Source organism: Tamandua tetradactyla, chromosome 12, assembly GCF_023851605.1.
Source record: "Tamandua tetradactyla isolate mTamTet1 chromosome 12, mTamTet1.pri, whole genome shotgun sequence".
Lineage (NCBI taxonomy): Eukaryota > Metazoa > Chordata > Mammalia > Pilosa > Myrmecophagidae > Tamandua > Tamandua tetradactyla.
Window position 1 is genome coordinate 16,343,192 of NC_135338.1, and position 14,879 is coordinate 16,358,070.

General features: G+C 43.7%; 1 protein-coding gene across 1 annotated transcript; it reads right to left on the reverse strand.

Annotated features, from left to right (window-relative positions):
* Positions 1–713: 713 nt before the first annotated feature.
* Positions 714–5,582, reverse strand: LOC143651830 (uncharacterized). Its single transcript, XM_077122650.1, has 5 exons — positions 5,305–5,582; positions 2,340–3,485; positions 1,602–2,218; positions 1,255–1,472; positions 714–1,026 (listed from the first exon to the last, which is right to left on the reverse strand). The coding sequence occupies exons 1-2, from the start codon at positions 5,348–5,350 to the stop codon at positions 2,635–2,637; spliced, it is 897 nt and encodes a 298-aa protein (XP_076978765.1). The 5' UTR covers positions 5,351–5,582; the 3' UTR covers positions 714–1,026; positions 1,255–1,472; positions 1,602–2,218; positions 2,340–2,634.
* Between the last annotated feature and the right edge of the window lie 9,297 nt (positions 5,583–14,879).

Genomic DNA, 14,879 nt, shown 5'->3' on the forward strand with positions numbered 1-14,879 from the left:
GTCAATAATGACAGAAAAAGAGAAAGAAAATTACTTCCCTTTGATGGTAATATATAGAATAATATATGGTAAAACCGTAGCATATATTAGGCAGCCATCATAATGAAAGGGAGCAATAGCAGTTGAGAAAGAAAAATGTCAAGTATTGTATTGGGAGAAATGCAAGTTGCACAGTAGCATACATAAAATGAGCCCATTTGGTTGAAAGAATACAAATAATATATTTAAAGACATGCATACATATACATGTGTGCAAAATAGAGTAGATAGATAGATTTGGATATGTGGGTATGATTATTTAGGCATGAACTATAAGGTAGACTATTTAGTAGATATTTATTGTAAATTACCTTGGGTTCATTTGTGGGACAAGTACAGGGAGTAGAGAGTCAGAGCAGGCAGAAAACACGGGACATAAAGAACTCGGACATGTGATCCCCAGTAGAGTTATTTATGAACATGTGTGAAGTGTACCGTAATAGTTACCATTTATATAACACATGTATTAATAAGAATTTAAAAATTAAACAATTGAAATGATATTGTGGGTGCCATATGTACTGAATTACAGGGAACCATGATTAATTGTTAAACGACAGATAGCAAGTGGGGAGAGTGTGGCCTGTATTCCCTAAAAGCAAACAGAGATGAACATGTGTATCTGTACCTATATATAAGTTCCAAAAGGAATAAAGCATGAAACAATACATGTGTGTTGTTAAAATTGCACATCTTGATGGAGGAGGTACAATTTACATGAGGGCATGGCTCTGCTTATTTCTTTATAAAAGTTTACAATTCTTGTAATGTGACAATGCAGTCTGTAAGTTAAATACCTATATATGTTAAAATGTATTAACAAATTTTGTTTGTTATTTTCTAAATAGGCAACAAAAACATACTATAACATGGTGTACCAAGATGTTAATGATTGGAAGAAAAGCATGTCCACAAAGTACATAAAAGTCCAGACCCAGTGATCTCCTACTTCCTATTTGGAGTCAGTGACCTCTTCTGATCTCATATCTAGAAATGACAGGAAACAATTCTGAGTGTTAATTGACTTATTCTTGAAGTACATATTGCGTGTTTATGTCTAGAGATAAGGAAGCAGCTGGACACAGTGGACAATTCACTAGGGAACATATGGGCCTCCACAGGATTCTTACTCTCCTGTGGTGCTAACACCTTCCACCCCATTGCTCCAGTTGAAAACTCACTCTTGGATACTGTAGCCTTTTTCACCAGACTTACCATAGAGGAAGTTAACTGAGAAGATGCAGCTATCAAGGAAAAAGAATATTTTAGCCAAAAGTCTTCAGGTTGTTGGAAGTCATGAGCCATCCTCTGCCCGTCTCCAACTGCAGACATCAGTGCTTCATTGGCTTTTGTTTTATTTGATTGTGGTGTATGGATAGATGTCATCTCATAGCCCCAACTTCACTCTGCTCACTGGAGCCATCACTGTCTCTCTGAGATATAAAAATAGGACACACTGTAAATGTTATGTGACAGGCCCTTATCCCCTTCCAGTGTCTCTGAAGGCTTCCCCATGTCACTCTGGGTCTCATCTCTGAAGTAGGTGGAAATGCCTCTGTCACCTTCAAGACTTCCAGGCCCAGGGACTTGATGCTGTGCATGTGACTAGACCTTTTTCCTCATTAATGAATCTGGTTCTGAATTTCCCATCTCTTCCTCATATGTGATTGTCTAGTATGTTGTCCTGTCCAGGTTTTGGAGATTTTGTGCTCTCTTTTATGCATTTACTCTCAGCTCAGGTTGTTCCAGGGAAGGATCTCAGGATAGTTGAGTTATAGAAGAGAAAAAATAAAAGCCAACAAAGGTCAAAGATATTAATAAAACCACAGAGTAAAATCTACTTAAAAGAAAATTGAAAAGTGTTTGTATATAGTCAAGGACATCTTTGCAGCAGTTATCCATGAGCTACTGGTTCTACACTTATTTAGAAAATATAACACCCAGTGGAATTTTTCTATACCAGCTGCTGCTTACACTCAAATCAAGAGGAAGCAATACATGCTAAACCCCAATTCAGATTCTCTCTGTGAGGTAACTACTGGGATATCATGAACTCACTCTTTTTCATGATGTCCTCCTGTCCTGTGCCAGGGCCCTCCTTCTTTTCACTGCCTGAATGTTGGTAGATTGTTTCCAGGCAGGCAGGATCCCCCACAGTCTGGCACTGCTCCTCTTCCTTCTGCATTAAAAATCTGTTATAGCATCCTTCAGAAACACGTTTCCCCTGGAGTCACCTAGGCTATGACCCATTTCAGCCTCCCGTGTTCCAACAATACCCCATAACCTCCTTCCTAACTTACCGTGTGGCTCACGTGCAGAGCCTTGTAAAACTCACTATCCAGATGAGGCGTCTGTCTTCTCCTGGCCTGGGTGGGACTCTGAGCCTGAACTGATGTCAGCTGTTCTGAGGCTGTTACAGTCCAGTTCCTTCTAGGGTGGTACTGCCCATGACACTGGGGTGGGGTAGAGGTGTTACAATGGAAGGAGGGGAGCTTCTTAAAGAGGAGATGGGTTGAAGGAACCTAAAGGGAAGTTTCAACAGAAAATCCCACATTTCCCAGCCCAAACCCCCTTCCCTGTCCATGTCAGTGTGTTTTATGGTGTCTTTAAGCGCTTCCCCCTCTGCCCTTGAGGGTGCGCTGCTCTCATTTTCTTCTGCTGCGCCTCGTGGCTCCGCAGCCTCAGCAACTCCTGCTGCAATTGCCGCAGATCTTGTTTCTGTTCCTCCAACTTCTCCTGTAAGCGGCGACAGACTTTTTCCTTTACTTTTATTTTCCTTCTCACATTGGCCTTCATGCAACGGTAGGCCATCTGGAGACACCGCCGATGAGGGCGCCTTTCTGAGTGGGGCCGCTGCCTCTCCAGCATCTCTTCATAGAAGACGCGGCAGCTGAATCCCTCTTTGACGCCGTGCTCTGCATGCGCCAGGAGCGCCCCCCTGTTCGGGAACACCCGGCAACAGGCTACACAGCGGAACCCGAGCTCGGTGGTGACTAGCCCTTCTGGGGTTGCAGCCCGGGCCCTCTCCTCCTCCAGATGGACAACAGGCTCGGGGGTGGGTATGTCAGGCTGCTCCTGGAAGGGCTCCGGGGAGCTGAGCAGGGACCTGGTGTTGGTTGGACTTGGGAGAGAGCCGATGGTGCTCTCTTCAGAGAGCTCAGCCTCAAAGACCTGGGGTGCTTTTCCCACGGGTGAGAATGTGCTTCCGGTTTGCCACTCAACAGCTACACCCTTTACTGTGTGCACTCTGGTGAAATAGGCACACCTGACCCATTGCTGCCCAGCAGGAGACCCGGACTGGGAGTCTGCTGAATCTGAGGTCTTCTCAGTCGAAGTCGAGGAAGAAGAGCTCTCAGACACCCTTGGGATCTTACTGGGCCTGGAGTCTGGACTTTCTGATCTCTGTGTCGTAGGCTGCTTGGCACTCTCCTCTCCGGTCACAACATCTGAAAACAGAGTTATTTTAATGACCTGTTTGAATCGTGGGTGGACAGCAGTGAGCTCAGGCTTTTATCTCAGAGATCACTTGAGACTTCTCCATCCAGACCTTCCCTGACACTACTGAATCTTGTCAGTTCTTTCTCCTTTCACAGGGCTCCTTTTACTTTGGAGACACTATGTGGGCAACTTCATGTCCTGTGCGCATTATATTAATTAAGATATCACCTTATCACAAACATTTTTACTCTTCAGAAGTACTAATACATATTGGGGTTCTATGTTTTCAGTTGTAGATTCATCCTTTAAAATTTTTCTTTTATTTTTGATTTTTAAATTCCAATTGATTTCTGCTTTGGAATGTAGAAATTACCCCATGTGCCTGAACTTTCCTCATTTTATGTTACTTCTCTAAAAGAAGTATTCTGTGAAAATAATCTTAGTAATTTGGAGGGTGAATAGTGAAATAGAAGTAATGGTAACCTTTTTTTTAAAATCTGATTTCAAATTCTTTTCAGGGAAAGCTTATATAAAGGAAATCATGTTTAAAGAAAGGAATTTGAATAAATTGTTTTACTTCGTACCATTATACCTCTCATTTTTATCATTTTCACTAAGCAATAATTCCATGTAAAAGGTGTTTTCCCTGAATAAAACTTCCATTAACATATCCTTATTAAGTCATCTCTTTCAGGATCAAATAATGTATCCAGAACACAGTTCTCCATGTCTTAAAGTCATGATTCTATATATCTCAGATGGTCATGATGCAGCAACCTCAAAGAAAATTATCTGGGAGTATGTAATCATCAGCTTAAAGTTTTCTGTATATTTCAGAATAAGATCAGATTATTCACAATGAAAAAAAAAGATGGAGCCAAGAGTTCTTGATATCAGGGTTGAATGAAGTGTGAAAATCCATTCAGAGTCTTTGGATAGAGAGGGGTGACTGAAATGCATGAGGATGTTAGAGGCAGGCAGAGATGGAGAAGGTAACAGGAAGGTAGGCTGCACTAGGGGACGGAGCAGATGAGAGAAGCAGAGGAGGGGTAGGGTGGGCAAAGGAAATTGGCTTGGGGGAATGAATTACAGTAGCAGCTCAGTTTGAGTAAAGTAAGAATTAAAACCATGATCATGAAGTGAGGCTATGCCTTTACATGGTGTTAGGTCCTTGGAAAGTAGCAGGCAGGAGACAAACAGGGTGGATTTCCTTGGAGCTAAGGAGGGAGGGGCCTGCACAACTCATCTGCCTGAGAGGAGCAGAGCTCACAGGACTAGGACACCTGGGGTGAATATGTGATACTGGCTCCATCACACTACCCACTCACAGAACTCCCTAAACATTTGCTTTCTTTTCAAGATTCTTCAAAATATGCTGTGACTCTCATACCCAATATGTAATAACGGTGAAGTAAAAATCTTCAAAAGGCCACCTTGTTCCCCTTGCCCGCATCCTTCTGACTCAGTTGCCCCCTTCCTTCCTTTTCATCTACGTGAAGAAGTTAGGTTTCAAAACTGAAAAGTGAGCAACTTTTTTGAAACTATTATAGAAATCCCTGAGATGCCACTTAATTATTTTGTTTGTTTACTCATTTATTTCATTATTATTCATTCGTATTACACAATTTTGTTAATGGTCTACCACATGAAAGAATTCTGTTCTCAGTGAAAACCTTGGTGAGTTATTGCCTCCTTTCCAATACACATCTTTTCTCTGGCCCAAGATAAATCAAATTCCAGGGAAATTAGGGGAAATCTAGGCAGGAAAATAAACTGCCTCATGGCCCACTGACCATCAGTCAGAGACAGTTTTCCTTCCATTCTTACCTAAGGTTTCAGAGAAAGGTCTCTTCCTTGCAGACTGCTGCATCATCTTGTCTGGGTGAATGTGAACTTAAAAGAGGAGTTTCTGAAAGGTTTTATCACACCTCCCAGTTGGAGGAGCTGTTCCAGCCTCTCCTGAATTGGGGCCTTGGATTTAGTCCTAATTATCTGCCAGTCTATAGTCAAAGTCGCTCTCCCACAGGGAGATCTCAGATCACCAACCTCCCAGAAGAGCAGTTGGGATATGAGTGAGCACCAAGACTTCCAGTAACCCTTGTGTGACATCATCACTGACATAGCTGAGTTCCATGGGCCAGTTTGAATCTAAACACAGAAACAAGAAAAACAGCAGCAGTTGAAGTAGCAGTTGGCAAGGGATTGTGGGTCAGAATATATAATAAAAATGAATTTAAACTCTTCTCTGTTCTCAAAGAAGTTATAATCTCCGAAGAGATGGACATGCAGTGCTTAATAACTAAATGTGATGGGATATCTATTTCCCCCAAACTTCTCATCTGACTCTGATTGAATCTTTACTCTTCAACTGTAATAACACAATATCCTGTCTGAACCCCCTCAGGTATCTCTGTACCAGAGTCTTAACACAGGCTGTTACTTCTGACTACAAGTCTTCCCTTTCCACTTCTCCTCTCCCTTTGTTCACCCTGATTTGGAGATACATGGTATTGAAAAGAGCTGTACTCTTCTGTAAAAGACATTATACTCTATCCATCTCAATATTGTCATTAGTATGGAACAAGTGTGCAGCTGATCAAGAGTATGAATGCTGATCACCATATGAACGCTGGCTGTTAGTATTATGATTTAGGTGACAGTTTGCTTAGTTAGTCCAGTCAATGTGATTTTCCTTCTTGAATGATTCAGAATGCCCAAATACAGCTTCTATCCTTGCTTTCCTCGTGGATCATGGAAGATGGTCATTTTCAAATATCTAGACTCTGAAAGTATTGTATCAAATTAATGGAAAATAGGAGGATTACTTCATCATTGCAGTTCTAGAAAGTAAGAAAGTTCCTTCCCATAATAGGTACCCAGTATCCATTTGTGGAATACATGAATGTCTGGTCACTTTACAAAGGGACACTTCCCTACTAGGCATCCAGTGGAGAATGGGACTGTGTGACATGTATAGTTGCTCATCTTTTAACACTGATATCCCAGGAATATTATTGTGAAAATCCTGAATCTTTGATTCTAGCCATGCTAGTATCTATGAAGTAGTATCACAGTGTGATTTTGATTTTGATATCCAAGATGACTAACATGGAGCATATTTTCATGCAGCTTTGTATATTTGGGTGTAATCTTTAGAGAACTGTCTATTGAAATCCTCTGCAACATTTAAATAATGTTTGTTATCTTTATATTGAGTTGTATATGGTCGTTTCATATTGTAGTCAAAACTCCTTATCAGGTATATGATTTGCAAATATTTTCTCCCATTCATTAAGTTCTCTTTTCCCTTTCTTGATGTTGTCCTTTGAAACAGAAAAGATTTAATTTTTGATGAAGCCCAATTTTATATATTTTCTATTGTTTATCATTCTTCTGATGGTTTTGGAAAATCCAAGGTCATGAATTTTTACCTCACTTTTATTCTAAAATTTTAATAATTTTTTTATATTGCAGTATTTATCCATTTGAGTTGTTTTAAATGTTGTGCAAATAAGGACCCAACGTTCTTTTGTATGTGAGTGTCAAGTCTTATTGATCATTTCTCAGAAAAAGTTTGCTCAGAGTCTGATAGGAATTTCATTGAATCTTTAGATTGAATGAGGGATTATTGTGATCTTAATATCTGGTGTTCTGAATCATAAACATAGGATTTTTTCATTTATTTTGATCATCTACATCATTTCATCAGTTTTTAATTTCCTGAAAGCAAAATTTACAATTATGTAGTTAAATCTATTCCTAAGAAATTTATCTTTTTTGATGTGACTGAATAGAATCTTTTTCTTGATTTCATGTTTGGATTGTTCATTGCATATATAAGGAAATAGAACTGAATTTTTTAGATTGATCTTATGTCTTGCACCTTTTTGAAGTCATTAGGTATAGTAGTTTGTAGGGGATTCTTTAGGATTTTCTTCATACAAAATCATGTCATCTCTGAATAGAATAAACGTTCTCCTTTCTGGTCTGCCTGGCATTTAATTCTTTTTGTTGCCTAAGTTTTCTGATGAAAAGCTCCAGTACAATCTTAAATGTAAGTGGAGAGAGCGAACATCTTGTCTTGCTCCTGATCTTTGAAGGAGATCATTTAGTCCTTTCACCATTAAGTGTGATATTCGACATGGGTGTTTGAAGGATGACCATGATTAGAATGAGAAAATTCCCTTCTATTCCGAGTTTGTGAGTACACCTGTTGTGGAAGGGTGTTGGTTTTTGTCAGATACTTAATGCATGTTTGATATGATCATGTCATAATGGTTTTTATTCTATTGATAAGACATAATGATTGATATTTAGGGGTCAAAACATCATTGCAAATCTGACATCAAACTCATGTAGTTAGGCCACATAATTTTTCTATGTTGCAGGATTCAGTATGCTAGTATTTTGCATTGGAGATTGCATCCACAGTTGTAAGGTATTCAGTTCTATAGTTTTCTTTTATTGTGAGTTATTTATGTGATTTTCATATAATGTATATTTTAATTGGGTGTTCATCTTCGTTTTATTATTTAATTTCTTATATACCTCATGTCTCTGTGGTCTCTCTGTTCCTTCTTTGCTGATTTATTTTGCATTTAATAAATATTTCCTATCATAGCATTTTTATTTGATGATTGCCTTATTATATTTTTTGATCATGCTAATGTTTTACATAAATGTGTGTATAAACTTATCTGAATCAGTTTAATATTTTTACTAGTTTAATTCCAGATGCATATGAGAACATTATTCCTATATAATTCTATCCTTATTTTTCTCTTACCATGATATTGTTATTCATAATACATCTAACTGTGTGAAAAAAATGAAAAGTACCTTGTTATATTTCATAATTTACCATCTGATGTAATTTCCTTAGCTCTTACAGACTTTGTCCCACTCACTCTTTTCTTCTATTATTGGAAATCATAGTAACCATATATTTCTATATGTTATAGGACAAACAATACATTGAACACTGTTTCAGCTTGCTAAACCTGCCAGAATGCAATCTCCCAGGAAGGAATTTGCTTTCCAGGGGGAATTTATTAAGTTATGAGTTTAGAGTTCTAAGTCCATGAAAATGTCCCAGTGAAGGCATCAACTGGATGATACCTGTACTCTGAGAAAAGGCTGCTGGCATCTGAAACACCTTGTAAAGCCCACAGTTAGCATTTGCTACTCCTTGCTCCCAGTTCCATTGCTTTCAGCTTCTAAATCCAGTAGCTGTGTCCTTTGGGTTTTCTCTTAGCATCTCCAGGGCATTTCTCTCTCTAAGCATCTGTGGTTCATCTATAATTTTCTGCATAATCTCTTGGTCTGATGTCTGTATTAGAGTGGTGTTAGCTTACTAGAATAACTTAGGGAGTATTCCCTCCTCTTCAATTTTGTGGAAAAGTTTGAGAAAGATTATCATTACCTTTTCTCACAATGATTCATAAAATCATCCTGAATCCCTCTGGTCCCTAAATCATCATAGGTTGTTCATTTACTCTAAGCAGCCTAGTTTCTTGGCCTAGAGTTGCTCATATTATCCTCTACTGATAGTTTTTTTGCGTGTGTTATCAGTAGTACTGTCCCACCTCTCAGTTCTGATTTTCTTTATTTGCATTTTCTATCTGTTTTTCTTTGTGTGTCTGTCTCAGAGCGTGTCACTTTTATTGCTCTTCTCAAAGAACCAACTTGTGCATTTGTTGATAGTCCCCTTTTTGAAATGTTCAATTTAATTTATTTCTGCTCTAATCTTTGTTATTTCTTTTCCTTAGGTTCACTGTCAGCTGAGTTTAATGTTCCTTTTCTAGTTCCTCCAAATATACAGTTTGTTATTCTATGTTAGCTCTTTCCTCTTTTATAATGTTGGTGTTTAGCCAATAAATTTCTCGCTCATCCTTGCCTTTGCTGCATCCCATAGTTTTTATATGTTGCATTCTCATTTGCTTTCATCTTGAGATATGTACTGATTTCTCTAGTAATTTCTTCTTTGACCTACTGATTAAGAGTATGATGTTTGACCTGCAAGTATTTGTGAATATACCAGTCCTTCTGCTGTGACTGGTTTGCAGCTTCATTCCATTATGGTTCTAGAAAATGCTTTGTATATTTTCAAATTTTTTCAATTTGTTGAGAACCTGATTTTGTCCCATCATATGGTCTATCCTGGAGTGATCCATATGCAGTTGAGAGGAATGTATATCCTCCTGTCGTGGGGTGTATTTATCTGTATCTATCTGTTATGTCTGGTTCATTGATCTTATTATTCAAGTTATCTATGTCCCTGTAGATCCTCTATCTAGACATTTTACCTGTTGATGATGGCAGTCTCGTTAAAGCAATCTAGAAATGTCTGTTTCTCTGTAGTGTGTTGCCAGTTGCTGGCTCATATATTGGCACAACCTTCTTAGATGCATAAATGTTCATGATGATTATTACTTTTTTGTCGATTCCCTCCTTAATTATATATAGTGTTGTCCTTGGCTCTTAAAATTTTTGCTTTTGAATTCTACTTGATCTCATTTAGTTTACTACTCCTGATCTTTTTGGTTACCGTTTGCATGGAATAACTTTCCCAACATTTCACTTTGAACCTATTTTTGACAACTAGCCTAAAGTGAGTCTCTTGTAGAGGGACATACACATAGATGGATCACATATTTTTAATCCATTTCCTCTGTCTGTGTCTTTTGATTGAGGAGTTTAATGCATTAACCTCCATTGTAAAGGCAATACATTTCTCAACCATTTTAACTTTGTGCTTTTATATTTCCTGTCTGAGTGTTTCTCATTTTTTACCTCTTTAGTTACACATACTGGCATTCTTCTTTCCTCCATTCTTTTTCAAACTTCTTTCTCCCGTCTTTTCCTTTCAGCCTGTAGTACTCCTTGTACTACCTGTGGCAGAGCATGTTCCTTGTAAATAGTCTCTCCCAGATCCCAGCTTATGTTTGTCTGAGAATATTTTAAACTCTCCTTCATTTTACAATGACTTTTTTTCCAGATAAAGAATTATAGGCTGCAGTTTTTCTCTTCCAATGTCTTAAATATATCGTCCTATGGCCATTTCACCTTTATAGCTTCTGATAAGAAATAAGAACTTCATCTTATTGTAGCTACTACATAAGTTATTAATCACTTGCTCTTGCTGCTTTCAGAATTCTCTCTTTAATTTGGTATTTGACATTGTGATTAGTGTCTTGGAGTAGGTGTATTCAGATTTATCCTGTCAGGAGTATGTTATATTTCTTGAAACTGTATATTGATGTCTTTCATAAGAGTTAGTAAGTGTTCAACCATTATTTCCTCTAATATTCTACTTGTACCCTTTCTCCTCTCTTTTACTTATGGTACATCCATGACATATACTTACATGTTTCACGTAGCCATTCAATTCCTTGAGACCCTACACCATATTTTCCATTCTTTTCTGATCTGTTTTTTCCCTGTAAGATTTTGTATGCACTATCCTCCATTTCTGTGATCCTTTCTTATGCCCCTTCAAATCTCCTATTGTATATCTCTATCTTTTCTTCATCTCTTCCAATGTGCCTTTTATTTCCATATGTTCTATTATTTTGTACATGCTTTTGAATTATTCTTTATGCTCAATCATTATCTTCTTTAGATCCTTTATCTCTTTTGCCACACTTTACTTCATCTCCTTGAATTGGCTTAGATTTCTTTGGACATGATTAATGAGTTTTTTCAATTCTTATATCTCAGCTGAATTTTTGGTTTGTTCCTTTCTCTGTGCCATATATTCCTGTTTCTTGTTGGGGCTTGTAATTTTTTACAGTTGTTTAGATTTTAAAAACTGTTTGATGAATTTATTCTGAAGGTCATTTGTCTCTCTTGCTTAGGGTTTTCATGTTGAATGGATTTGTGCAGAAGCACTTCTTTGATGCTTGGTTGAGCTTAGTCTATACCTTTATAATAGGCTCTGTCTAACTAATTAGATTTTTTTGAACAGGGCTGAGGCAGGGGCTGGGGCAGGGTCAGGGACTGGGATGGAGACAGGGGCAGGAACAATGGCTGGGGCAGGGACAGGAGCATGGCAGGGGCAGGGCAGGAGCAGGGACAGGGGCAGAGCCAGGGGCAGGGCCAGAGTCAGGGGCAGGGCAGGGTCAGGGTCAGAGTCAGGGGTTGGGACAGGGGTAGGGACAGGACCAGGGATTTGAGCAGGGTCTGGGGCAGGGGCATGGGCAGGGCCAGGCACAGGGTCAGGTTAAGGGTAAGGGGCAGGAGCAGGGGCAGGACCAGGCCTGGGGCATGGCCAGGGGCAGGGTCAAGTCCAGGGGCTGGGACAGGGGCAGGAGCAGGGAGAGGGGTTGGGACAGGGGCAGGGACTTGGCCAGGGGCTGGGGCAGTTCCAGGGGCAGAGCCAGGGGCCTGGGCAATGCCAGGGGTAGAGCCAGGGGCCTGGGAAGGGGCAGGGGCAGGGCCAGGGGCTGGGACAGGGCCACGAACTGGGACAGGGGCAGGGGCAGTGTCAGGGGAAGGGGCAAGGGCAGGACCAAGGGCGGGCACAGGGGCAGGGGCTCAGGCAGGGCCACAGGCAAGGCCAGGGTTAGGGGCTGAGACAGGGGCAGGAGCAGGACCTTGGTAGGGGCTGTGGCAGGGCCAGGGGTAAGGCCAGGGGCAGGGTATAGAATGGGGCAGTTGCAGGGGCAGGAGTAGGGCCAGGTGCTAGGGCAAGGGCAGGGGCACAGGCAGGTCAGAGGCAGGACCAGGGGTTGGGGCAAGGGCAGGGGCAGGTCCACAGTCAGGGGCAGGGACAGGGGCAGGACTAAGGGCTGGGGTAGGGGCTGGGTTAGGGGCAGGGTCAGGGCAGTGGCCGGGGCAGGGCCAGGGACTGGGGCAGGGCCAGGGTCAATAACAGGGGCTGGGGTAGTGACACAGGCAGGGGCAGGGGCGGGCCAGGGTCAGGGACTGGGGCAGCGGCAGAGGCAGGGGCAGGGCAAAGGCAGGGGCAGGGGCAGTTCCAGGGGTTGGTGCAGGGGCAGGGATAGGACCAGGGACTGGGTCAGGGGCTGGGTCAGGGGCTGGGCCAGGGTCACGGACAGGGGCTGGATATGGGCAGGGACAGGGCCACAAACTGGGTCAAGGAAAAGGGCAATGGCAGCACCAGGGGCAGGACCTGTGGCAAGGCCAGGGGCAGGGTCTGGGATGGGGGCAGGGGCAGAGACAGGGCCATGAACTGCGACAGGGGCAGGGGCAGTGGCAGGGGCTTGGCAGTGCCAGGGGAAGGGGCAGGGCCAGGGTCAGGGGCTGGGAAGGGGCAGGGCCAGAGCCTTGATAGGGGCTGTGGCAGGGCCAGGGGCAGTGCCAAGGTCAGGGGCAGGGGCAGACGCAGGGACATGGGCAGGTTTTGGGGCTGGGTTTTGGCAAGGGGCAGGGCCAGGGCTAGGGCCTGGGACAGGGGGGAAAGGGAATTGGCCAGGGGCAAGGGTAGGGCAGGGGCAGATCCATGGGCAGGGACAGGGGCAGGGGCAGGACTAGGGTTGTGGGGGGAGGGTGAGGGGCAGGGCTAGGGGCAGGGCTAGAGGAAGGGGCACGGCTAAGGGTAGCACAGGAGCAGGACCAGGGATGGGCAGGGGCAGGGTCAGGGTCAGGGACTTGGCCAGGAGCTGGACCAGGGTCAGGGGCAAGGGCAGGACAGTGGCAGGGACAGGTCCACAAACTGGGGCAGGGTCAGGGGCAGGGACTTGGCCAGGGGCTGGGCTAGAGCCAGGGCCAGGTGCAGGGTAGAGTAGCTACAGGGGCAGGGCCTGGGGCAAGACCAGGGGCAGGGACAGGGCCAGGGGCTGAGGCAGGGGCAGGGGCAGGGCCAGAAGAAGGGCCAGTGGTAGGGGCATGGGCAGTGCAGGGGCAGGATATGGAATGGGGCAGTTGCAGGGGCAAGGGCAGGGGCAGCGCCAAGGGCATGTTCAGAGGCAGGGGTTGAGGTGAACACTGAGCAAAGGGGCAGGGGTGGGGCCAGGGGCAGGGGCTGGGGCAGGGCCAAGGCCAGGAGCTGGGGCAGGGTAGGGCCAGGGCCAGGGGCAGGGCCAGGGACTGTGGCAGGGGTAGGGTCAAGAACAGGGGCTGGGGCAGGGACGGGGGTAGTGCCAGGGGCAGGGGCAGGGGCAGGGGCTGGGTCATGGTGGGCACAGGCAGGGGCAGGGCATGGCCAGAGGCAGGGCAAGCATGGTCAGGGGCATGGCCATGGCCTGGGACAGGGGCAGGGGCAGGAGCAGGGGCAGGGGCAGACCCAGGGTAAGGGGTAGGGACAGGACCAGGGACTGGGGCAGAGGCAAAGGCAGGGACAGGGGCAGTGGGGCCGGGCCAGGGGCTGGGGCAGGGTCAGGAGCAGGGGCAGAGGTAAGACCAGGGGCAGGGGCATGGCACGGAAAGGGCCAGTGCAGGGGAGGGGCAGGGGCTGGGATAGGGGCAGGGACAGGGACAGGGGCAGGGGCAGGGGCATGGCAGGGGCAGGGTCCTTGGTCACAGAGGAGCAGCTCCTCTCTCCCCTGCACAGGAGCCCCCGCTGGTGCACCCATGGGTGAGAGGCCAGGTGCCTGGCTCCCGTCAGAGGTGGGATGCTTTAGTACCCCTAGAATCCATAGAATTGCATGAAATGAGACTGTGATTGAATTCAATTTTCACCAGATATTTAAAATCTGGGCAACTTTTATTAACTAATCCTTTTCTTAATAACTAACTTTCCTTATTTTTCACATAGAATTTTTTATTATTAAATTTTTTTGGACGGATGCATGGTCTGGTAAATTATTTAATATTTTAAATTAGAGAAGTTGTGTGTTTACAAACAAATACTGTAAAAGAAATACAGCATTCCCATACACTGCGCCCCTATTATCAACACTTCACATTAGTGTGGGACTAACTAACTAACTAACTGCAGCTGGTGAAAGAATATTTTATTTCTACTATTAACTGAGTTCATGGTTTACATTACGGTGTATTTAGGCTCCTTGCATTTGTGGGGTACATATGTTATAATTCGTGAAAGAACATTTTTCTATCTAAGTCTTTTGTCCATTTTTAAATTGGATTGTTTGTCTTTTTTATTGTTGAGTTGTCAAGTTTCTTCCTTCCTGCATTCCGGATGTTAAAGCCTTCTTGGAATGCGGTTTCCAAATATTTTCTCCCATTCTCTGGCTGCCTTTACACTTCCACCATCAAGTCCTTGGAGTGCCTGGGAAGGCCCCATCCCCTCTGCCCCTGTGGGCTCCCCTCTCGTGGCGTGTTGGGGCATCTCCGGGTGCACACTCCTTAGTGGGGGCTCCACCGTGGGTCTCGCTAGTGACGGCACGTGGGAAGCCCTCGCGCTGCACCAGGATGACCTTTCCAAGTCGGGGGCCACATCTGCTGCCTTTAAACCACCAAAGATCAAAGCAGTTACA

Excerpts from the sequence above, each read along its gene's own strand:
- LOC143651830 (XM_077122650.1), bottom strand. The coding sequence starts at position 5,350 with ATGATGCAGCAGTCTGCAAGGAAGAGACCTTTCTCTGAAACCTTAG. Across the intron at positions 3,486-5,304 it reads ACCTTTCTCTGAAACCTTAG|ATGTTGTGACCGGAGAGGAG; the intron begins GTAAGAATGGAA and ends CTCTGTTTTCAG.